Source organism: Parasteatoda tepidariorum, chromosome 9, assembly GCF_982258835.1.
Source record: "Parasteatoda tepidariorum strain Cologne lab strain chromosome 9, Ptep-v5.0, whole genome shotgun sequence".
NCBI lineage: Eukaryota > Metazoa > Arthropoda > Arachnida > Araneae > Theridiidae > Parasteatoda > Parasteatoda tepidariorum.
In genome coordinates, this window is record NC_141763.1 from 62,799,721 (window position 1) to 62,826,749 (window position 27,029).

Here is a 27,029-nt window from a genome sequence, read left to right on the forward strand (position 1 = left end):
TACAGACCATAAAATTAAATTTAATTTAAGCAACAGTTTACTAAACATAAATAGTTAAAATTAGGAAAATGATAAATCCAATAACACGATTCAGATTAATAATAAAATTTACTCCCGAACAAAATTAATTTACTCTCAGCAACAAATAAATTTAAATCGTACAATTGACTTTTCAACATGTTGGACCTATTAAAAATTTCAAATAAAACCATTCGATTTTTCTTTCAGTAAATTCTATTAATTGTTTAACATGTGCATTTGACGCAAAGAAAATGAATTATACTGACGGATTCGATTTTTCTTTGTCAGAAGCAGGATTAATGAATTGGAGTACACAAAATACCACGCTTAATTACTTTCTTCGTGGAATGTAGTTCTTTTATTTAGTGTTTTCATCGAAATTAATTTATTCTCCGGAATCAGAAATGCTACTGTTAGTAAGTTTTGATTTTAAGAACTTCATTATTTACTCATCTTTCAACTAATTGAATTCTTTCTGTCATTTCTACTTGATTAAGGATTTTTAAGTTTTTCTCAAGCATTCAAATTATTTTAAGGAAAAAAAATTGAAGAATATTTTGGATTACTTTTTAGAATTTTGCTTGAGGACTGTTAATTAAAATCAGTTTCAGATTTTTAATAAAAATTTGCAGTTTTTTGCCATGTCATTCGTCGTATTTTCCTAGGTCGTTAGAACACAAAAGCAATGGAAATTCTTAAATTCAAATTGCCAATAAAAAAGACTCTATACTATTTACAATATCAAAATTGCAATAAAGAAACATTATATAATTTTTGTGTCTGTTTGAGCTTAAAGGTTTTGTCGCCATTAGTTAGATTATTTTAATTCCTTAAAATTATTTTAAGAAAAAAAAATTGAAGAATATTTTGGATTACTTTTTAGAATTTTGCTCATGACTGTAAATTAAAATCAGTTTCAGATTTTTAATAAAAATTTGCAGTTTTTTGCCATGTCATTCGTCGTATTTTCCTAGGTCGTTAGAACACAAAAGTAATAGAAATTCGTAAATTCAAATTGCCAATAAAAAAAAGACTCTATATCTACTATTTACAATATCAAAATTGCAATAAAGAAACATTATATAATTTTTGTGTCTGTTTGTGTTCCGAGGTTATGTCGCCATTAGTTAAAAAAAAATAAATAAATAAAAAATAATGTGGTAAATAAAAATCTTTGAAAATAAATAACTACCATATTAGATTTTAAAAGAAATCGAAAGTTCGAGAATAAAAATCAATAACTCCATTATTTTTAAGTTGAAAAACACTTTCTAGTCAGATTAATAAAGTAAATATAGGTCAATCTTTGAAAGAATTAGGAATGTTGAAATTCGATAATTAGAGCTAAAGGTATTCAGTGTGATTTAATTTTTTGTGGCTCACTGTACAAAATAAAATTAAAAGTAACCTTTGAAGAATAAATGAAAAAAAAAGCCATTGTCTTGTGCCAAAGGTAAGTTTAATTATTAACGAAATGTTCAGATAAAAGAACAGTTGAATTGGTATACTACCTTTCCAAAAGTGGAATATTAGTTCTATCAGCACTACAGCCACTTGCAAGCCATGGCTGCCTGAAGCAGCTTAGTACAGTTATTTATCTGATGTTAGTATTCTTCCTCTGTTTATCCATATGCTGCCTCAGCAACTTTTCTACACTATCTAACTCTAACACACGGTTTGCCTCTTTTAATTTTACCCTCAGGCTTGTTGAAAGTTATTTTTTAAAACTAGGTTATTGTCATAATATCTATAGATGTAACCGTAAACCAAGGCATCTAATCTCCTGGATTGTAATTATCTTGACTATATTTGGTTCCATAAATTTTAAATCTAGTTTTGTACTACCTTTCCTAAAGTGGAATATTAGTTCTATCAGCACTACAGTCACTTGCAAGCCATGGCTGCCTAAAGCAGCTTAGTATATAGTTATATTTCTGATGTTAGTACTCTTCTTTTGTTTATCCAAATGATGCCTCAGCAACTTTTTTACATTATCTAACACATGGTTTGCCTCTTTTAATTTTACCCTCAGGCTTGTTGAAAGTTATTTTTTTTTTAAACTAGGTTATTGTCATAATATCTATAGATGTAACCGTAAACCAAGGCATCTAATCTCCTGGATTGTAATTATCTTGACTATATTTGGTTTCATAAATTTTAAATCTAGTTTTGTACTCTCCATACAAAACTTGATTGTAATGTAATCAAAGAGGACACCATCCCACAGAAGAAATTTTCGTCGCAAATTCTCTTTCACCCCCCCCCCCCCATAACTCACTAAAAATTTTTTGTGTGGTATGCCTGTTTAGGCAGTGGGGGGCGATTGTTTCTGTTTTTTAGTGCGCTATCTATGGCCAGGAATTCGACCTCTGCCACACCATTCACACAACCACAATCGGTTTATAGGGCGTGTCACATTCACACACAAAGGAGAAAGGACATAGAACACACACAGAGAGAAAGAAACATCCATGCCTTGCCCGGAATTCGAACCCAGGACCTTTCTGATGCAAGCACAGTTCCCTGCCCCCTAAACAGGTTGGTCGGCATTTAAAATGTAGAAAAAGGGAGTTCAGACAAACCTAGAGAGGGTTTTGAAGTTTAAAATACTGAAAAGAAATTTTTAAAAATATCCAAATGAAAATAAATTATGAGAAAATAGCTGTTAGTATAATTTGTTTGAAGTTCTCTACCTATAATTTGTTTGCATTTTGAAAATTGAAACTTCACGACTTATTCTAGGTTTGTCTGAACTCACTTTTTCTTTCTTTGAAATAAGTAATGGAGATGAAATAGAATTTGTGATGAAAAGTTTCTCATGTGATATGGTGTTCTCTTAATGTTACCAAGATCTTTCTTTTTGTAATTAAGTACTCTATTTTCTTGTGATATGTAATTAAATTGATTTTGGTTTGCATGCATTTGGTAGATACATACCTACTAATAGCAATGAAATCATTTTTATTTAATGCACCATGATACCAATTTTTCCATAGCTACTTAACCCCTTGGGGACGGGTGATTCAGAAAAGTATTCGTACAAAATCAGAATCAAGTTGCAATTAAATTAAAAACGGTAACTTAAATGTAGTCGTTACTAATTTGTCAGACTTACTTTGCTTTTATTTTAATTATTGTTAGTTTAATCATATATGTAATCAATGTTAATTCAAAGTATAACTAAATAGTTTTATTTTGAACAAAGTAATGGTGAATTAAATAAATCAAACAATTATAACTCCGCCCACAAATAAACTGCTAAAGAAATACTTAGATTACCAGTTTTATCTTCTTACCCTGATTGATGCGGTTTTTTGCTGTCACGTATTTGTGACAGTCGGCGCGAAAGGGTTAATGATGAACACCCTGCAAGAGGATATCTGAAAACTACTGTCTTGAGTTCAATAAAAGTTGATTCCATTGGCTTAAGTTTAGGAAAAAAGAATTTTTTTCCCTTCAAAAGTTGAAATATAATTGAAATTCTATGTATTTTTAATAAGGCAGGCTAGACCCTTGTTACAGATATTTAATTCTTAAATCTATTTATAAATTAATAAAAAACAGAAAAATCTGCAGTTTTTTTTAATAGAAATATCTGATTAAAATGAAATTAAACAAAAACAAAGCATGTAAAATAGTATAGAAATATTTATTTGAAAATGATGGCAAATTGGAAGAAATATATACAACTAGCTAATTCAATGCATCACAAATTAAAACTTTCTAAAAATAAGACAACACATAAACATTCAACACCACATTCAAATCATTCCAGATATTGTGTAACATCTTGAGAAAACAACCACCTTCTCCTGACAATTTAAAAATCGAGTAAAAATAGAACTAATGATAAAAATATAATTTCAAAAACAGAAAATAGCTACATAAAAAAAGTAAAAGAGTCCAATTGTTCTGTAAACTCTTTGTTATTTAAATATAAGAGTATTACCAAAAAGAGTGACTAATTTGAACCTAAATAAAAATAAGTTATCACAGTTGCTCGTGAAAATTTAAAATTTCAATTACCATATTTTTTAATCTAAAAATTATTTATGCGGGACCCTATATAAATTAAGGATCGCCATAATATGAGCAACAATGAAACCATTGTTATTACTATGCAAATTGACATGATGTAAGACATTATCATGATGAAATGATATTTTATTCTGTAACAAAGTCAACATTTAGATAGGTGATTTTTTCAAATGTACATTTTAAGAAACAAAATGACCTATAAATATTTTCTTTTTTTTTTTTTAGTGGATTCTAATTCTTGACTCATAATTGGCAAGAGGAAAAATTTTTTTACATCAAAAAATTTAAATTTCATTAATTTCGAAATTAAAAAATTCTGTAACTCTTTTCAGAAATTAGTTTTTTTTTATTTTTGCTTTCTTAGTTTTTTCAGAAGTTTAAAAAATTTTATTGAATTTTTCAGGTTCTCCATATTGTGCTAAATACCATGACCCAAACTAGATATTTTTCAATGAAAATTTAAAATAGGTTGTGAATTTGTAGAACATTCAACAATGTAAAATAAACAAAAAGTGAACTAAATTAATACACAATATATTAAAAATCTTAGCAGAAGTATTCTAATCACTGCTGGGCACAGTTGCTTTTCTTGATTTCAGGAATATTTGAAGGCTCTGAATTTTCATTAGTAACAGTTATTAATTCATTATTTTGATTATTCATAACCTTTAGTGAGGATTCAACAGGTAGATCATTCAAATGCTTGATTTCAGACTTTGGCAAGGAATGGAAACTATGCAGCTTTGCTTTGTTAGAAATTCTGGGTTGTTTCATCCCCATAAATCCATTTTCACTTATCAATTCCCTTGGATTGATATCATCTTCTCCTTGTGGTACAATATTTTCTTTCATATCTGTTTGAACAAGCGTTTTACATTCACGATTGGACTCAAATCCAGGCATATCTTTCTTCGATTCAGAAGGCTCTGAAACTATAAATTTAAAGAATAAAACACTTGCCTTTCAGACAATTTTTAAACATTATATTTCAGTTTACAAATGTAAGTAAAAAAAAAACCCTGTGGCAGAATTTTTTCGAGCCACCTGCGACAAAACTCTCTAGCACTTATATCTTTCTACAATATACTTTTATAAATAACAAACATATATGCTATTAATTTAAAATAACAACTATGATTACAAAACAAAAAGCTATATAATCTTTTTAATTGAGCACATAATTTTTTATTTTAATATTATGGGGTATATTCTCGCTTTGTGTTAAGGGTGATCCACAAATTATTGCATTCTGTAAATAATCATCAGAATAAAAAATCACGAAATCTTCAATAGTACTTGCTGAAAGAAAGATCACGCGAATTGAACTTCTCAAATGCTATAATTTGAATGCGTCAAAAAGTGATTATCTAAATGCATTATTCAAATATTACGTATAAATTTCTGTTGAAAAGAATAGTAATTTTTTATTTTTCAAATGAAAAAACTTTCTGCAAGAACTGCAACAACGTCGCTGTGTCTCTGCGATTCTGCCACGGGGGCAAAAAACAATGTGAAGATGAATATTTTTCATTTTATTTTCATAAAATGGTTGAGCAAATGTTTAATGAGTGTTTTGCGTCAGAAGATGAAACTGTGAAAAATACAAAAGCCATTGTATTCAGATGTAAATACGAACGATGAAGAAATACAGTTTTCCACTAAAAAAGCGAGCTTCATTTTAAATAAAATTTTACAAATCAACACTATTTTTCAGTGACCATGAACACTCAGAAAAGATTTTTTAGAATCGTCTTTGTTCCTAATTCAGTTATGGTTTAAATATATAACAGAACATTGAGTTAAATGTTAATAGAATAGCCAGACAGTAAAAAAAAAAAAAAAATTGTTGCAAGATCAAACTTTTTTTTTTTTTTGGTAATATCAGAATTTAGGTTCCTCAAAACAAAAATTTATTTCCTTTCCCTGATTTTTTTGGAATTTTATTTCAATTCTGTTTTTTTTCAAGATTGATTAAAATTTCTGATATTTCCTTGTTTTACCACATTGTTATTTGGGCAAGATATATTGGTGTTAGATAACGTATCCTGAATATGATACTGGAAACCTTTTTCTTAAAGTTTGGTGTATGTAATTTAAGAAATTTGAGAAAAAATTTCACATTAAATCTGAGTGAAGCTCATACCTACAGGATTTTATAAAGGCTTTTTAGCATTAATCTAACCATTTATAGAAAATTTCCTTGATAAATCCAGGATCTTGTTAAATAAGGACACACAATAAATGAGTTTGACTGTATTTACAGACCTAACCCTCAATTGCATTAGAAAATAAAGGCTGAAATTCATTTATGAGAGCATAAAAATAAGGTTTGAAAGTTGTACTATTGATATTTAACTCAACTAAAAAATTAAAGCATGCATTAAAGCTTTCAGATAAATTTTACAGATAAACAATATAACAAGTCCAATATAAGATAAAAAATTCATAATCAGGTGGTAACAATTTAAAAAGAATTCTTCGAACTATGTTTAATATCAAAAAGATAATGTTTAAAAATCTAATTTAGTATGGAGAAAATATAAATATTATAAAATTTGTATTTGAACTCTTTAATTAAGATATGGTTTTTGCACCCTCCCCCTTAAGGAAAACAAAAAAGCAAAGAACCAATTTTACACTTTTCTGATATTCAGAAAATTATAAGTAGACTTAACAAATTCATAACAAAAAGGTTTGTCACAAAAAGAATTGACAGACTTTTTTGATTTTGTGAAACTTCTCCATTGTTTTGCGAATTTCCTGAAAATTGCAAAATTATGAAGTAGATTTTTCAAAACAGGACTTTATAAAGGAAAACTGGAATAACTCTTAAAATTAATTTCAGTTACAACAAACTGGTGCAATATAGGTTTAACTAAAATATTGAATTGCAAAATTTTTTACTCTCAGAACTACCTTAATGCTGAAAAAAAAAAAAAAAAAATAGGAGTTCTTATTTAAATTTTAATGCGAACATAGTACATAAAATGTCAGTTCTGTAATTATTAAAGTAACTGAGGTTAACAAAAGTAATAATTTAGTTAAAGCAATATTTTCACAGAAAACAATAGTTTAACATGGTCCTCTCATAAACCAACTACTTAAATGCAAAAAAGATATACTAAGCAACTCAATAAAAACATTGTGCTAGAGTATAATTACAATAAAATTTACTTATAACTTAAAATATGTAGGACAGACAGCTATTAAATAAATGTATTTTTTTTATTGATTTCTATGCTTCACTTGAAAAACAAAGATGGTAACATCAGGAATGTATTTTATAGTAGAATAGCTAGAAAAAAATTTTAGTCTATAGTAAGTAAAATAAAAAACAAACATCTGAATAACTTTTGATTTAAGAATCATACTTTCACATACCAACATGCAATTTTAATGGCTGCAGTGATTGACCTTAAATATTCAAATATGGTAGACAATAAGTTATTAAATCAGACAAAAAAAGCATTCTTTCTCTAATTAAACATACATTCTTTTTAAACTGAATTTGGTTGTTGACTCTAAGAAGATGGTAGCAATCTAGAAAATAAAGTCCCAATAAGCAAACCAAGTTATTAAATGGATATTTTGAGAATCTAAAACTGCCTAAAAAAATGGATGTTTATACAGAGAAATTATGTTGTGTTCAATTTCATAAAATAAAATTCTACTTGCACTAAATAATTAGCATATTTTAGTTGTGAGGTTTTGAAGCAATAAGTAATCTTCTTAGTATATGAATATCCAATCACTTAGATAAAAAATTATGAAAATATTATGTTGATAGAACAATGTGAAAAGCAGGCTTTTTCATAATACGTGGCGAAAATCAACACGGTTAAGAAAATAATCTCATTCTCGAAAAGAGAAAATTAAGCACTTTTTAAAAGCGCTATGCACCATGCAATCACATAATATGATCTAATGTTATCAAAAAACAAAGTTTTCTCTTTCTCACTCAGTTACATCACAACTGAGTAGGTTTCATTCCCTATTAGTAGGTCTTCATCATTTTTTATAGTTGTTTTTATTACGATAATCTAACTGTAAACAATCATCTCTGTCAAGAGAATTTTGTGATAAAAATTTTGTTAAGGTTTGTTGAAAAAAACGCAAGGAAATAGAATGTAACTTGTGAAAGAAAGCTGCATTTTATCAAAATAAGAGCAAATAAAAGTAGCGAAAAGGCAATAAGTCTTATTGGTTTTCAATGATAAAATATAAAACAATCTTTCCTCCCTTTAAAGGATAGTATTTTTAATATTCAATACAGGTTCACCAACCTTCTTCTTAATACACTGGTTATCATAAATTAAGGAAAATTCACAAAAATCGCGATAACTCAAGAAATTACACATGGAATTTTATGAAACTTACCCACAATATACAACACATAGTAAGGTATTAAACAACATAAAAAGAAATTATCAGACATTAATAGTAGTATAGAAATTAGCACATGTATAAAATAAACAAATTGGAAGTATCGGTTTGCAATAGAAAAAGTACCTTTAATATGGAATATGATTGCCTCTAGAAGCAATACAGCACAAACAGCGATGTGTGATGCTTTCAATTATGCGGTCTATCAGTTCAATAGGAAGTGAGAGCCATTGCTCTTGTAAAGCAGTTGCAAGCATGGCAAGGGTCTGAGGGGGCGGATTGATGGCAGATACACGCCTCCCTAGAGCATCCCAAACGTGCTCGATAGGATTCAAGTCCGGGGATCGAGCTGGCCACTCCATGCGAGTAATTGTTTCCTGTTGAAGATAATCATCAACAATGCGAGCTCTGTGTGGTCTTGCATTATCGTCCTGTAACAGGAAGCAATCACCAATTGCCCCGGCATATGGGCGCACATAAGCATCAAGGACGTTGTCTCGATAAACCTGAGCATTCACGGTTCCCCTTGGAAAGACATGGAGGTATGTGCGCCCTCCTAAGGATATGCCTCCCCAAACACAGACACTGCCTCTTCCGTATGCATCTCTTTCACGGATGTTTGATGGATGATAACGGGTCCCAGGTTCTCTCCATATCAAATAACGTCTACTGTCACTTTCTAGACTAAACCTGGACTCATCCGTAAAGAGAACAGGCCTCCATTGATCTGACGTCCAGTGGACATGTTGTCGGGCCCACTGCAAACGGTCTCTCCTATGGCGTGATGTGAGCGGCACGCAAATGGCTGGTCGTCTCGCATACAGACCACCTTCGTGGAGCCTTCTGCGCACAGTTGACGTTGACACCAACCTTCCGGTGGCTGCAGCAAGAGAGGATCTAAGATGTGTCGGAGTAGCGGTTCTATTCCTGCGTGCACTTAATGTCAAATATCGGTCATCGGCACTGGTCGTAACAGTTGGCCGTCCTTGACTGAACCTCCTAGATGCCGAATCTGTGGTTTGAAATTGCCTCCAAAGTCTATGAACCACAGATGGACTCACATTTAGCCATCTGGCCACTTCTGATTGACTCTGCCCTGCCTCTAGTCTCCCGATGGCTCTCCATCGTAGTTCTTCAGGCAAATGATGCCTAGAGGTCATTATTACGAATTGGCTATCTCAGATTTTCAATGTCGCAATCACAGTAAAATTTGTGTGCTTTCTCTCAAACTTGGACTTTTATGCTCCAGGCAGATGACGTAAGCCGAGTGCAGCGCCACTAATTTGCATATTGCAATTTTACTCAGCTACTCTTAGTGGACAACATATGCAAATTTTGCACGGTTTGGCTTACTTTTGAAAGAGTTATCGCTATTTTTGTGATTTTTCCTTAATTTATGATAACCAGTGTAGTTTGATCAGTTTTTTTTTTTTTTTTTAGCTTGTTTGTAGTTTTTTTTCAGTCTAATTAGCTTGCTAATTAGACTGATGGCTATAACTCTATCAAAACAGTCACAACATCTGCCTTTTCCCCCCATCATCAAACAATAAAGACATGCAGTTTGTAAGAGGTACCTCGTGCTTCTTTAAAAGATCTATAACAAGGTTTCCAATATTTACACCAGTGCAATCATTATTTAAAGTTGGTAAATCTAATACATTATTTTCAACAGATTTTGATTCAGGATTTAAAAAAGTAACAATCACAGGATACAGCTTCAAGTCAAAATTATTGCTACCATCAGTAGCAACTAAAAAGGGCTGTCTTTGAAAAATTATCTTTAATTTTTCAGTTACTTGTGCAGAAAACTCTCCAAAATACTTGTTCTTCCACATCTACAGTTGTTTACTAGTTTGTTATCAGGAAAAGTTTTTTTAACATAGGTCTAATATAATCTGCACAGCTTAGGCAGGTTGTGTTCTACTAAGAGTGATGTGAACAGACATTCTGCACATATTAATAAGTCCCCCGATTTTTTAAAGAAGTTATTTATTTTATCACTCTTCGAATTGGCAGAGGAATTATGATGATGTTTCACACTGTTAATATGGTTTCTTATATCACCCTTACCAGAATGCGAAATATTGAAATCAACGGCATATTCTGAACAAAATACACATTTATCACCTTCTCAGGATTTTAAGATGGATGAAAATTCTTTAGAATATAATTCTTTATAAGTTTGATAGTATTTCTTTATATATTTAGAGTCACCCATAGTAAAATAAATTCGAATAATTCACGAGTAAGCTTTTCTACCAAGTGGATTCGCAAACAAAACAACCATCCACTCAGAAAAAAGGTAGGTAGAGCCGTTTAAACCTTATTGATTCCAGGTTATGTTTACCTAAATCGAGCTTTGTGTTTTGAATATTTCGTCCAGAATCGTTGCATACTTTGAGTTTATTGTATTGTGTTTTAATATAAATTTTACAGACGAAAGCAATTTAAAAATATTGGATCCAACCAGCCTGATTCAGATTTGATAGAATATTATTTTTCCTGTAATAGGTTCTTTTTTAAAAAATATTACCTAAGCATAGGGATATTTCCATAAATGTAAAAAAAATCAGCCATGGAGTTTTAATTAAATATCAGTCTTACCACAAACATCAAATTTGGATTTGATTTCTTTTATTTCTTGCTTTAGTGCTAGATTTTCACTTTTCAGTGCTTGTAAGGACTCTTGGCAATCATAGAGTTCTTTTAATGAATTAAAAAGTCTATTCTCGAAATCCATGGCTCGCATTCTTTCACAAATCAATTCATTTTCAACTTTCGTAGTTTTCTCTCTGCAATTAAAATGTTTATTTTTAATTAATTTATATGCATTAAAAAAGTGAAGTTTTACTAGGGTGCCCAAAAATATTGAAAAAAAAATTCCTTGACTTTTTCTGATTTCTCCAGACTAATTTTATCGAATTTAACTGCTTTTTGTAAACAGAAGTATGAATTTTATTATTAAAATATCAGTCATGCCTAATTCGTAAACATAAAATATAAATCAAAACACTCCTAGTTGCAATTAGAGTTGAAACTAAATATTTTTTTAAAAATTATCACAAGACAAATTTTTTTAATGAAAACTATTATACTTTTAGGACATTAAACTCAAATTAATTTAGTTTCTTTAATCTTTTAGAGGTATTTTATTCAAATTCCCTGACTTCTCTCCGTTAAGCCTCATTTTCTTGTTCAGTGACCACCTAGTTTGTACAACAAGTTATATTCTTTCTTCTTTGTCTTTTATTACCTCTTTTACATAAAAATTAATTTAAAATTTTTATACAGACCTAAAATTTCTTATACAGACCTGCCCACCTCAAAAGTTAAAAAATGCATGAAACTTTTTGTGATCATGGCATAGCATAAGCAAAACAATAATAAATATTAAAAACAAATTTTTTACCCCAAAAATTACAACATTAAATAAATCTATTTTTTAAAGGAAAAAAAAAAAAAAAAAGAGATTTAGTGACTGATTTAACATTTTTAAAAATGTTGAATAAAAATGCTCTTAAAGTCTGGTTTTCCTTCCTAGTCAACTAATTCTCAAAAGTTGATTTTAACTATGAACACAGTTAAGCCTGAATTTTAGTTAGGTGGTAAAATATTCACTTACAGGTCACATTTCTGTAAGGAATGGTTACTAACTTGGCCAACACAATGTAGGCATTACATTTCCTGCTACCGACTTTAAACCACATTGAATTGATTCAATCAAAAGAATAAAAAAAGCTATGTTCTAAAACGTCTTTGAAATGTAAAGCAGAAAGCTGAATTTTTGGAACATTCAGAAATTAGTTTTGCTATCTTTCTGCAAAACTTTTACAGACACACAAAAACTATCAACAAAAAACTTGGTGTTTGAAAGAAAAGAAAAAACAATTTCAATATTATTCAAATTTAGCATGACTTAATATATTAAAACACTTAGTTTATGCATAACTTTATTTTCTTTAAAAAAAAAAAAACAGAGTTATACTTTTTTGGTTTATCAGATATTTAAAAATATTTTAAAAAAAGTTGTAAAAAGGAATTCACGATAAGCTAAATGTACTTGAACTAGAAAATTGCTGATCTGGAAGAAAGTTTTAATGGCTGCATGCAAACTGTGCAAGTATTCTCAAATTCATACACTTGGTGGCCTGAAGCCTGATATTGGACACAAATTCCAGAAACTTACGCCTGCGAGTCGATTAGAGCTTAATTTTTAAATAAATTTTCCGAATACATTTTTTTCGAAAACTTTTCCTTAAAACAAAATTTGTAGCATCGAAAGATTTAAATCTTTTATTGTCCAGAATAAGCAGCTTAATTTTTAAAATTTTAATGTTACATTAAAATTTATTGAAATTTGTTTGAAAAAAATTATAAAATTCCTTAAGCTTGTTATGCAGATCTCTTCAATAAATATTAAACTACATGGTTGTTGTTTAGTACAAATTTATCACAGAGAAAGGACAATATTTTATCAAAGACTATTTTAGATTAGGTTTATATACTGAAACAGCAGGTAGTATAGTAGCTCAATGCTAGGGTTAGTGAATCTTATCCTCTATTGTAAACCCATTTTTTATTTATTTATTTTTGCATTTATTTATTAAGAGCAAATAAAGTAAAGTAAGAACAATAAACTCAACTCAGCCTGTTGATTTAAGACTCTCAAGTAGTTGTATTGGTCTCCTTTCACAGGAACTTGTGGTTTATTCAGTAGAGCTTTCTCTGCTTGAGACAATTTTTCACTCAGTTCTCTCTTTTTATGCATAGCATCGGCAAGCATTCCTCTTAGCTTTTTAATTTGATCTTCCTGGTGCTTTTTACTAGTACTACATGCCAAAATTGATAGTTGTCCCTAAAAATATTAACATAATTAGAAGATGTGGTTACTATACCAAAATAAATCTTCATAAGATTTTCGGTAGATATACTATATAACTGTTTTAAAATACATTTCAACTTGCTACATTCGCTAGTTAGTCAATACATAATGTGAATATTTAAAGTAATATAAATATATTCACACAAGATGATTACTATATGCCAGCAGATTCTAACCAACCACAAATCAAGTGAGCATAAAATTTTCTCCTGAAGTTTAGAAAGTTATGAATTCCGAAAAAAGTCAAGAATTTCATGCCTGTTTAATGCACTTTGTTTACAAAATAATAACTATTTAATACTTATTAACATAAAAAAATTACCAAATTTAAAAAAAAGTGAAAGGAGGAAATTATTTATAAGAAATAGTGGAAAACCTGTCATTTGTTAAATAATCATCGAACAAATGAAACTTGAAATAAATAGATTACCTTACAGCTCATGAGCTCTTTCTTATTCTTTTCATAATTTTTCAGCACGTTTGCATACGTTTTACTCAAATCCTTGTACTGTTGTTCAACATTCTTTCTTCGATCATCAAGCTCAGCAAACATAGAATTTCCTTGACGATTTACATTGAGTTGGCCAAGTTTTAAAGTTTCGATTTCGCACTTTAGTTCAGCAATAGTCTCCTGAAGGTCTGCAATACGCTAAAATAAATTAAACATTTTCAATAGTAGTCAGTAGTAGATGAAGATTAAAAAGTTACTATCAACCATACGAGTTCACCTGGAAACAAACATAGAGAAAATTAACATTTCTCAAAATGCATAGCTGTCCATTATGCATTGTTAGCTAAATACATTGTCTAGCACATCAGAAAATTGAAATTTTATGGAAGCCGATATTAAGACATTTTCTTAGATATATATTTTCTTTTACGACAGAAATTTCCACTCAGCACTATTGTACACATAAAAAACATTGTTAAGAATTTCAATTATCGCACATGTCATACTTTCATTTTTAGTCATCCTACAACTTATGCAATAAAGTATGAAACGTGACTAGATTTTTGACTATTGTGATAAGATATTCTTCACTTAAAATATGATTACAATTTGCTTTTAAAAACATAATTAAAATATGAAATCAAGCACACTGCTAAAAGAAAAAAGGTACATCATTATAAATGCAGAGTAGAGGGAGAGTCTCCACAGCTATGCTTAAAAAAATAACACATGCCTAAAAATGCACTATAGACATAATATTTGCATGTAGAAAACAACTATTAAAATTATATATAACCAATTAAACCATAATATGAGAGGCAGTGTATAAAATAATCACAAAATTAGAATAAATCACTCTTTTTATTTGTTTTACATCACTCTTTTTATTTGTTTTACAAATATTTTTGATCTCATAATTAATTAAAATTCTCAAAAACTGTCTCTTCACTTTTAGAAATCGGGCAAGGAACATCTCCTAAATAAAAAATCCAATCCAGCAATTGCAAATCCAGATGTTTTAGTGCTTATTTTGATCTTTTCTCAGGCATATCTTATATGGCAACATCTTCATAAATCACTCAATGCATTTTCAAACCTTCTATGCAGATATGCAGCCCCTCAGTCATCAATGTACCCCAATTAAAATTCAGGGCCCATGCTGAGCTTATGCCCCCTTGCCAAATGCTATAAAATCATAAATTCAACGAAACAAATTGTATTTTGGTGAAAGATTTTTCTACCAAAAAGACATTACAATTCACCTCGGTTCTCAAAATTAGGTCAATAAAAATTTTTTTGAGCAAATTTTGATTTTTTTTTATTCCATTACAGCAATTTCTGTGAGATACATTGCGTAAGTAATTATAATTATAATATGTCTAGATGATGTAAGCATAAAAAATAAACGTGAAATACAGATTAAGTGGTAGGTATATGCATAGTATGATCCAATAATTTTCTTAAGACAATATCATATAGTTTATTGAAATAAACTTATTGTAAAATTTTCTGAAATTGATAGTGTTAGCAAAGTGGAAAAAAATGGTGTCGAACTGCTTATCTTGGAATCTACCATGAACCATTTGTGTTATTTCTTCAATTGCATGGCAGAATACAGTTAAAAAAAGAAAATAAATGATCAAGCAATTTGCATAAGATCCTCAGAGATTCTCAAAAATATTTATAATGTTGAATGTTAAGAAAAATGGATATATCTGAAGAGAAAATAGGATGTAAAACTAGAAGGAATGAAATCCCCACTCCTCTGTAGCTATTAGACTGAGAAACTTCACAAATTGCAAAGGAAGGGGAAAGATAAACTGTTTCTTCTTCGCCATCCAGCTAGGACACTGACAGGAATGCAAGAAAATATATATAAGTAAAAATAAAAAACTTGTTTTTAAGAGATTCTAATCTTGTTATTTGCTTTGTGTAACATTATTTTCAGTTTAAAAAATGAGATTTATTAGAGAATAGTTCTCATAGTGCTTACCATAAAAACGATAGAAAAGAGTATAAAAGGACAAAGAAAAGGGCACAAGCTATAAAAAAGGCAAAATGTTGAATTCTGAAAAGATGTTTAAGTTATTCAAATTTATCTAAATAACTCAGAAAATACAAAACACTCACAAAATTTTAAATAAATAAAATAAAAAAGATATGCCAAACTACCTGCACTTCAGAAGAGAGATTTTTATCTCTGTCTGATACAGCCTCTTCCAACTCCTTAACTGTCTGCATCAATCTTTTCTCACTCAGTTTAGAAGATTCCAGTTCATTTTGAAGTTCCCTTGTAGCATCTTCCAAAGTTTTCTAATTTGCATGAAGAAAAAAAAGAAAGAAAATTAAGTTTTGATGAAATAAAACTTATAAGTTTCAGTAGAATCCCAATTATCTGTCACGTTGGTAATCATAAACCTCTTACAATGCTTGTTTAATTATTATTACAGCAAGTGTTACTCAATTATTGCTGTGATGATGAATCTAAAATTAAGCTTCCAAAAATAAAACATTTAAACAGGAAAAAAAGTATATAATTTTTATCATAACCGTTATCATAAGGGTATTCATGATCAAAAAATGAAGCAAAAGTGTTTATTTTAAATTTTACTATAGCCAATGCTTATTTACAGTAATTTCATTCATAATTTAACATTCATGCTCTAAAATATCAATTTGTAACAGACCCCTGATTACCTGATGTTTGAATTTTTTCCCCATATGAGGTCATTAGGGTGTTGGTTAATCAGTCTTCTACTATGTAAGTATGAATGAATATATATATAATGGTGGCGGTCGTGCGAGCAGCAACAAACAGTCACAGCATTTTAAAAAGAGAAAATTAATTTTATTTAACCATCATAACTAACTAAAAAATGAATATCCAAGTGACACAAAATCAGAGTGCTCCTCAATGCAAGTTAGGGAAAATCTTGCAACATAAATCCGTAAAATGTTTAATTTTAGAGAATAATTAGGCAATAATTGAAAACAGACTGATGATAAAAACCATGAGTATGTCCGACGAAATTTCACGAACTGGTCATATCAAAAAAAGATAAATTAAATGTATGTTTGCAAGATTCATTTGTTGCAATGAAAAAATCAGTCTTTAAAATTAGTGACATTTAAAAAAAGAAAGATAAAATTAAGGGGTTAAATAGTGAATACTCTGGTATGCGATTTTAATTTCTGTAACACAATAATATTGAGAGTTTAAAAAAATCATGTAAAAACCAACAGCTAGAACTGCCATACAAAAAAAAAAAAAAAAAAAAAAAAAAAAAAAAAAAAAAAAAACAGTTTTAACAAATATTGAGCATGTCAAAAAATAATTACTCAAGCATGCGCTCAAAATTTTGCTTGTTGTAACAATATTGGAATTTTAAAAACTATGAGAAGATCAATTGTAGTAACTGCAGAAAAATATCTAAACGGGGGTTTAAGAGTGTCTTGAGCGCACTGAAAAGTGATTACTCAAATACACAATTTAAAACTTTAATGTTGTAATCAAACTCATATACACGAACAGGCTAACGATGTTCACGGAAAATTTGCCAACATCGCAGAATTGTTTTAGAAATAATTACTAAAAGAGATAAAAAAAACTGCTTCTTCAAAGAGAAAAGGTCTATCAAATTGTTGAGAAAAAAAAATTTAAATCACAAACATCCAAGTTTCGTATTCATGTGATTTAAAAATCTCATATTGAGATTGAAATAAACACAATTTAAATAAATAAATAAAATCTAGCATAGATATTTTACTTAAAGTGTTGATAACATTCTGAGGATAAATGATTCTGACATACACTTTTAACTTTGACAACATTGACTTCGCTCAAATTTTAGATATTTTTCAATAATTTAAAAAGTGTTTTTGCACATAAAATTTTTGGATTTCTATTTTTAGTTTTTCTGGTTTCTTAAAAACTCATCCTTATGGCATGAATCAATATAAAGTTCTACAAAAATATGTGAGTTTCAAACAAATTAAAATAAGATAACAACAAAAGTGTTTGAAACTAGTTACAAAAATGAATCAATGAGAGCAGAAAGTTTTTAAATTGTGATTCTTTGTTCGCAGAAAGTATTTAATTTCATCTAAGTACTATTATATTGAAAAGAAATTCTTCTGCAATGAATTATAATTTATAACAAAATTGCTATTCATTAAATTATAACTTTAAAAAAATGAGAAAAAATGAAAAAAATTTTAGCAAACGATGCTTTAATGTTTGCTAATTTTGAAGTACTTTTTAGATTATCAATTTATTATGGATTTTTTTTCATAGTATCGTGTTTTCGAAGCTTATTCGGTGTTTTGTTTTTTCTCTAACAAATCAGCATAAAAAAAGTAGCTGTCATATGTGATGAGAACTAGGAATGAAAAAAAAAAAGGTTACTAGTAAAGGCGGAACATCTCGTTAATGAGAGTTCTTATAAATGTAAATTTCAGATTAGCAAAACTCCAGAAAAATTTTGATAGAATAATCATCGATCTTGAGATTCACGGAAATCTGTGAATTAGTCGAAGAATCACATGCCTGATATTATATGATTTATAAATAAATTTAAAAATTGTGATTTTTTTCTTTGAAAACCTTTATTAGTTTTATAGAAAGATACAGAATGAATTTTAACCAAAAAAAAGTAATTGTCTTAAATAAAAAATGGAAATAATAAAATTTGAATCACTGGAAAAGTTTCTTTATGACATATGATTGATTTTAAAAATAGATTAAAACACGCAGATGATAAAGTGGAGCCCTTAATATTTCAAAATCCAAAATTGATTGTGAATCTAAATATTCCCAGTTTCCAAAGAGTTTCCACAATAAATGTTTCTGGGATTTCAATTAATGCAACTAATATTAATTTCTCTCAAAAATAAATAATAATAAATACTGTCAGCTAAAAAATTTTGTTGTTAGAAACATTTAAAGAAAAAAGTATATTGTTAGAAAAAAGTATATGCTGCCATTTTGAATGAATTCACTGCAAAATTAGGTACTAAAATTAATATCATTAAATACTAATATAAAGTTAATTAAAAAAATTAATATAAAGCCTTATTAGTAGGATAGGCAAAAAATCTTGAATCGTTCAAAAAAAAAAAATTCTGTTATTTAATTTAGATTTTTGTAAAACATTTTACCAATAACAATCAATGTTCAAATGAAATACATTAATATTATATATAGCTTAATATTATTTAAAAGCAATATTATAACTTCAGTACTTCCTAAGTTTAACTAAAATAGTTAAAATTATTATGTAATTATTGCAAACTAATCAATGAAAAAATAAAATTACAGCTGATTTTATTCAATTTTATTATACTCTCACGAATTTGTTTCAAAAAATAAATTAATTATATCAGGAAAATTTTAAAAAAATCAATTATTCAAAATTACTCTTTGCAGAACAAGTCTTTCTTCATTATTTATAAACACAAACTATATGTTAAATGAGTTTTAAAAGTATTGTTTATTCAAAACAGTAAAAAACTGAATTGCTATATTCGAAATATGTTGATGCATTGTTGTCTGGTGATGGGTCAACTCGTCATTGCACTTGCATTATCTATTCAATTTATGAAACACAGGGCAATATAGAATATTCCAAAGTTTAATTTCATTTTATTCAGGATAAAAAATTTAATAGATTTCACATCAAATGTTTTACTCATCTTCCACATTCCTTTACAAAATAGTATCTGGTGAGATGATATAATTTCGGAGAAAAATCACCAGTCAACAGATCAAACCAGTCATATAGATCAAATTATTATACATACAATGAACAGAAAGTTATAATTTAAAGTTCATATTACTTTAATATTTAATCATTTTTAATTTTCTTTTAGTCAATTATAAATACAAATAGTTTATATACATTACCCTCTGATTACTCTTCAAGCTAAAACTTTTAATATCAATCAGATAAGATTTTAAACAAAATCGAAACCTTAAAAATACATTTGTAAATTATCTTTAAAAAAGAAGGGAAAAAAAGAAAAAACAATTAATCAACGATTTTATCAAATTTTTTTTTAAAAATCAAGTTATTTAAATCATGTGAATTATGTTTGCTAGGTAATAGTTATATAGTAGAATAAAATTTTTTTTAGAACTATTGAAATAACTGTTTAAAAATATTTCTTTTTCATAAGAAAAAGAGGAATAATAAAGATAAAACATGCAAAAAAATTCAAGGAAAAATAGTTTCAATGTTTTCTTAGACTTTACTACTATTCAACCACACACATTAACTACTTAAATAAAAACAGAGTTTAAATAATATTTTATTAAAATATAGAATTACTGGATTAAATTAACTTACAATTTTTGAAATTAATTCATTCACATCAGGAAGATCTTCTTCACATCTTGTATCATTCACGAACGAAACATTTTTGAGCATTTCCACTTGTTGTTCTAGAATAGCAACCTTACTTTTAATAGTAGAGTTCTCCAGCTGTAAATCCTCAATCATCTTTTCTAAATCCTGCTTCTAAAATAATAAAAAACAAAATGGACGATAGTCAATAAAATAGAAAAAACATTATTTGTTGTCAAATCAAATCATTAAGAGATGAATTAAAGTTCATTGGAATGACAAATCTGAATTAACATAATATATTTTACTGAATTTGCTAAATGTTAAAATAGTGAAAAGCCTTTCACTTCACACTTTTTTTAAATCCTTTCTTTAAATATTATTCAGTTTTTCCATAAAATAACTTAAAAACACTAAAAATTGTTTAAGTAATAAAGTACAAAGTGCTAAAAAAAATTTTAAAAATTAGTGCAGTCAATAACGATATTTTAAGTTATGAAATCAGATACAAAAAAGTACTTTTTCTAATTAAAAATATTTTTTTTAACGGATTTGGATTTCTGACCCTCAAAATATAGGGGGTAGCCACCATCTGGGAAATTTGATCCCAATAGTTTGGTCAGGAGAGCGATCCAAAGTTTGGATTCCATAATGTTAATATTACTTATTGCGTATTTCGCCATAGCTCGAAAACTTTTTAATCAAATTGAAAATTTTATGCAAAGAACTACAAAATTTGATTATCTGAAGGCCATTAATTCCATGCAAAAAATAACTTTTACTAAATACTTATTACTTAATTCGATAATAGTCGAAAAATGCTTGATTTGTAAGGTAAACAATTTTTTACTTCATTTTAAAGTATGTAAATATATATTGCAAAATACAAAATTTGTGCGAAATCGGTTGAATAGTTGCAGAGACATGAAATTTTAAATACACAACTTTTTTAAAAATCAATTTCCCAGGAACTACTTAGCCAAACACTTAAATTTTGTAAATTTGCCATGTAAAATTACATACTTTAAATGGCGTAAAAAGTGTTATACTTTACAATTGAAATTTTCTTTTTGACTATTATAAAATAATAAATATTTACTAAAATTTAATTTTTGCATGAAATTATCTTTTAATAATCGAATTTCATAATTGTGTGCAAAAAAATTTTAATGATCCCTAAGTCAAGTTCAAAGATTATGGTATTGATCTATAAATACAAAAATGGAATAGAGCAAAAAGGCCATTGACTTTCCAGTGACCAAGCTGCTGGTTCTTCACCAGTGATGAAGTTAACAAGAAAAATAAAATTTCATTTTGCTATTAGGGAAAAAAGTTGGCAATATTTAGTTGTTCCTCATCATTGGACAAAAATTTGAAACTCATCAGTTTGATTTGAAAGGGCGGAAAATTAAACCTAAAGTTGGTGTCCAGCTCAGTGTAAGCACATGTGAATCTGAAAGTACTTCAGTAAAAATGTAAAATCATTGGTGCTTTCATACGCTGCGGATTGACGCTAAGTTAAAATGCATTGTAATTGAATGAATTGTGGAAAACTTTTTTAAAATGATACACACCCTGAATTAATATTCTAAAATGATTTTTAACTCAAACTGATCCAATACCATAGCTGCCAACTTGTTAAAAATAATATTAAGAACACAAAACATCTTAAGCCAATAAGGGGTACTCGTGATTCAAACTGAAAAATCCTAAAAATTTTATGCACAAAAAATCAATACCAATTTATAAACCACATTTCATAATAAACATAATTTTTTTTTACTAAACATTTTTAATTAAATTACTTACTGATGAAAAATGTCACAACTTTGTAGTAACAAATTCAAGAAAAAACTTACTTCATACAAATAAAGAATTGCAAAATAAGATTTTGAAAACGAATCAGGATACACAATCGTGAATACGAATCGTGTGAATACAAATCACAATATAAATACGAAAATCAATGTTTGCTATTACAACTGCGTCAATACGAATCGCAATATTAGATTTTAAAAACGTGTAAATACAAATTGCAATATTGGATTTTTAAATTGCAGGAATAGAAATCGAAATGTATGATTTTTAAATTGCAGGGGATCTGTCTGAGATTAGGGATCTGTCTGAGATTAGAGCGCAGTTTCAAATATTTAAAATAGCGAAAATCCACCAAACCAAAAGAATAAAATTGATGGAAAAATCATAGATACGTAAATCTCTTAACTAGATTTTGCAAAACTTTCAACATTTTGTTGGATTATAAGTTTTTGATTCTCGGAAGTTCGCGAACCAATGGTCTTGAGATGGGCGGAACTCTACTATATTTGCAGAAAAATCCCAGGCACTGCTTCTAGAGTTTAGACCCTAAAGTGGGTTGAAAGAAAATCAGTATAAGGAGTGAAAAGGCACTAAAATACTGAAAAATCAGAACATTTTGACCTAAAATCGTATTTACGATTATGATTTAATCGGAATAGTTAGCAGCTATTGAATTGAATAGTAATGTAATTTGTAATCAAAAATGATTTTATTATTTCATAATAATACAAGAAAATAAATGTTCTCTCTGCAAAAAGAATACTTGGTTTTATTTTGCATACATAAATCTGCTAGTGTGCAATATAAATAGTTCTACAAAGATTTTGATTATTTTTCAAGTTATAGTTTTGAGGACTTTTTGTTTTAAGGCACTTCATAACAATGAAAAAAAAATTTTTAACTTATTTTTATGAAAATTTTTTCTAAATCAAATGTTTGGAAAAGTTTGTTCTTTTGGTATTTTACTAAAATTCAACTAGTGCTCAAATATACTATAGAACATTAAAATATTTGTCATGTTTAGAAAATTTAAATATTTGTATAACAATAATAGAAAATAAATTTTAAAACAAACGTTTACCTCTTTTACACTATTGTCATTTCTTTGCTTTAGAAGTGACGATTCCTTCTCTAAGGAAGCATTTTGTTTCTTCAAACAATCCACTTCCTTCATATACATTTCAATTTCAGACGCTTGTGTTGTAACTGATTGCGTTTCAGTTTGCAGCTTCAGCTGCAGGGAATATTTTTCTTGCTTTAAAACCTTAATAAAAGTAAATAAGTTAAAAACCAATTTAAAAATATAGTTAAAAAACAAAAACATTTCAAAATATATTGCACAAAAGGATAGGGACATATTTCTGTATTGTAATCAATTGTATTAACTACAACCGCAGGGGTCTTAGAGGTTTTTATAAGAGGTACCTATTTTGTAAAAATTTAGACATAATCAGTAAACATTATATTAAAAATAAGCAAACAAATAAGGTAAAATAAAAGAATATTTTCAAAAATTGTCACCACAAATAAAAATCATTTATGACAGACAAATTTCTACATATTTTTTCCCATATATTCAAAAACAATTTTACGATTGTAAAATTTTGGGTTTAAAATTGTATCCAAGTTTAAAAATCCATAAAAATCATTGTCCATGGTTGATTTCAACTTGTATTTCATAAAATGCATTTAACAATAAATGTTATTCTCATTATGAGGATATTTTATGCTGGGTCATACAGAATAAAGCTCAACAGAAAAAAAAATGCTTCATTATAAAATGAAGCTCTGTTAGAATAAATTAAGAATAATACTTAAGATAATAGGCCGAATTTCAACTTCCTGTAAAGTTTACAGATGGAGGACCTTGTCGTTTAATTTTAAAAAACTCCGCAAAAAAAGCTCGGTATAACATGTTGTAAGCGACTGGTTTGGCTTACCACACTATCTGACCAAACATGTGCTTCCTATTCTTAGCAGACAGCTGGCAGAAAAGCTCCTATCTTCATAAATTGAAACAAGAACAGGGTTTGCATGATACTAGTGCCTTTTCTTCCAATTCGATTAAGTAACAGAGCGGCTGACGCTCCTTTTCTTCCACCTCAATTCGGGACCTTGGCATGCTCTCAGCCAGGCATGGAGAGGAAAAGCGCTCTTCTCTCAAACCGGGTGGGAAGCGAGTTCTAGCAATCCTAGGGAAGGTTCCATTGCAAGTCAAAATGCTTAATTAACCAGGGATGTATCGTTTTTCAAGGGGTGTTAAAACAAAATTTTAAGAGACGAGGATAATCTTAGATCATGTTTTTTTAGAAGTATTTGGCCAAAACTACAGTTTTTCCGAAAGTTGAATTTTTGAAAGTACAACTAAACGGCAGTAAATTTGCCCTGAACAGACCCCATAACCATCAAATGGAGGAAACAAAATAACTTTCAAATTTTAAAAAAAAAACATAGAGGTTTGCCTGGAGTGTTGCTAAATATCATAGTACTCTTAAAGTTGGTCTCCTTCTGTGATGATTTTTTAAAAGTGTCTTACCAGCTGCTGCCTGGAAGTTGTCAAGATTTAGTCATTTTATTCCACTACAGATCCCGATACGGAAATCTTCCCAATAAAAATTTGATATTTCCTCTTAAAACTGATGTTTATAAAAGTGGCATTAATCTACTAAATTAATGAAAAACATAAATAATCGAAGAAGCAAAGTTTTTTTTACATCTCAATAAATAAATGCCTTCAAAAGAAAACGTTTTCAAATCTTTATATATCTGGATTGCTTTTAAGTCTGAAAACTCTTCACTGAAATTAAACTGATGTGCTTTATTTTTAACTCAGACTTTATTTTTGTTACATGAGTTTTTTTAAAAATTATTTTCAATCAAAAACGAAACATGTAATCGAAAGAGCATACATAGAAATAGCTGTGGAAAGATTTCTGTTTCGTGACCTGGAGCAAAATAGTCGCCAAGTTTTGGCAATTTCCAGGCAGCAGCCTGTGACTAATTAATAAAAAAAAATTACAGAAAGGGACCAACTTGAAAGGTATAACTCTTAGTCACGTCTCGGCAAACCTCCACATGTTTTTCTTTAAAAAAAATTGCAAGTTTAAAATCTTTTTGGCACCTTGGCGATTGTAGTTGGCACGATTCAGAAATATCCCCATAACTGTCACAGCCAATTCGAAATTTGGGCACTTTCCAGTTCTGAGAAGGATTGCTTCAGGAAAAAAATTGCAATTTTGAGCGATTTTTAAACTTAAATCGAAAGGGGAGATTTCCGTATAGGGATCTGTTGCAGAATAATCGTCAAGTCTTGGCAACTTCCCGCAAGAAACAGAAGAAGAAAAAAAATATTACAGAAACAAAGCAAACATCTACATACTTATATTTTTGTTTCAAATTTCCCATTTAAAATCAATCTGGCGCCTAACCGATTGTAATTGGAGTGACAGATCATGAAGCGGAAATATTCCCAAATAAAAGAAAGAAGAGATTTTTCTAGCAATAACTCCTTTTATATCCAGGGGCCTGTTTAGAAGAAATTTAGGTCTGTCAACTGACCCTTCACAAAATAATTTATCTTTTAATCGGACCCTTCACAAATTTGTTTATCTTTATTATTGTTTTGTTAATCAAATAAACCCTTCCCAGGAAGGGGGGGAGGAAGAAAGACAAATGTAAACAAACTGAGTTTTGTCATTGGCAGACATTTCTTCCATTATTCGTCCGAAATGAATATTCTGCGTTCAGCAGTATAGGCTAAATACCAAGTATTTGTATGTTGCATCTCGAATTTAGTAGCAGAAATTGCTGTTAATCTTTTAAAATTTAATATTTTTTTAATTATAATTTTACAGTGTTGAGCATAATCTTATATGTCTTTGCAATTTAAAAACTGCTTGAAAAAGTTTTTTGCAATAACAGGACCCTATTTGCACAAATTAACAAAATTACCCATTAGGCCATGGCCTGGGGCCCCCTAAAAATGGATTTTTTGAAAATAAATTTTAAAAAATTAAGAAAAGCAATGGTTTAATAAAAAATCAATTTCAAATATATATGTTATGATTATTTTTTAGTTCTAATTTAACAAAATAAAGTAAAATTAAATTTATTATTATTCATTTTAAATATGCTTTCGTAAATGAAAAGATATATACCTTTATATTTGAATAAATAAAAAATATACGAGAAAATTTTTTTTATCTAAGGGTCCCAAAAATTTGAATGGCCTAGGGCCCAGCATATGCTTAATCAGGCACTGAGCAGGACCCTGGTTGAAAGAATGTGACTTAACCAGGGATCTGTCTAGGTTTTTCTGAGAGGTACCTATTTTGTGAAATTTTAGACATAATTTGTGAAAAATTAAAAATTATATTAAAAAATCAACACAAAAATATGGATTTATCGTTTTTTAAGGGATACAAAAATAAAATTTTAAGAGAAAGTATTTTGTGAAACTACCGTTTTTCCTAAAATTGAATTTGTGAAACTACCGTTTTTCCTAAAGTTGAATTTGTGAAGGTACCGCTAAACGGTAGTAAATTCGACCTGGACAGACCCCTGTTAACGTTTATTTTATATTCACAAATTACGAGTAATTTCTTCACAATTTTACAATAACGGACCTTTCACAAAATGTCTGGACAGATCCCTGATATCTGTAAATAGAAAAAGCTTAAAAATTTTGTAACCTCTATTTGACTCAGAGCTTCAGCTTTTAGATCGAGAAGTTGTTGCCCGTATGTAGCAGCCATATTCAACTCTTTATCCCTTGCTTTAAGTTTCTTCTTGAGCGATAAAATGGTTTCAGCATCATTATCCTTTATTTTGAAAGAAAAATCATATACAATGTTAGTAAATTTTAATATAAATATTCTAGCAAAAAGCAATATGTGACAAAGGCAAGCTCACCTTTTCAGTCATGTTGAAAAGTGTATAAATTTCATATGATGTTAAACACCTTTAAATAATTATTAAAATAATAATTTTCTCTTTTGAAAAAAATTACGATTTCCAATACTAGCCGTTCCCTGTTCACTTAGCCCGCCGGGTTTTGGTTGGTTTGGAAATGAAAATGAAAGTTGAAGTTACGGTG

The 27,029-nt window shown here is 28.8% G+C and overlaps 1 protein-coding gene across 1 annotated transcript; it reads right to left on the reverse strand.

The window, feature by feature from the left end:
• Positions 1-3,651: 3,651 nt before the first annotated feature.
• LOC107450459 (protein Spindly) lies at positions 3,652-27,029 on the reverse strand. The gene is made up of 9 exons (XM_016066250.5): positions 26,846-27,029; positions 26,626-26,754; positions 23,016-23,198; positions 20,120-20,290; positions 15,948-16,088; positions 13,755-13,973; positions 13,086-13,297; positions 11,047-11,234; positions 3,652-4,991 (listed from the first exon to the last, which is right to left on the reverse strand). Exons 1-9 carry the CDS (start codon positions 26,855-26,857, stop codon positions 4,624-4,626), a joined length of 1,623 nt encoding a protein of 540 aa, XP_015921736.3. The 5' UTR covers positions 26,858-27,029; the 3' UTR covers positions 3,652-4,623.

Excerpts from the sequence above, each read along its gene's own strand:
- LOC107450459 (XM_016066250.5), bottom strand. Across the intron at positions 16,089-20,119 it reads ATGAATTAATTTCAAAAATT|AAAACTTTGGAAGATGCTAC; the intron begins GTAAGTTAATTT and ends CATGCAAATTAG. Across the intron at positions 13,974-15,947 it reads ATCTCTCTTCTGAAGTGCAG|CGTATTGCAGACCTTCAGGA; the intron begins GTAGTTTGGCAT and ends AATTTATTTTAG.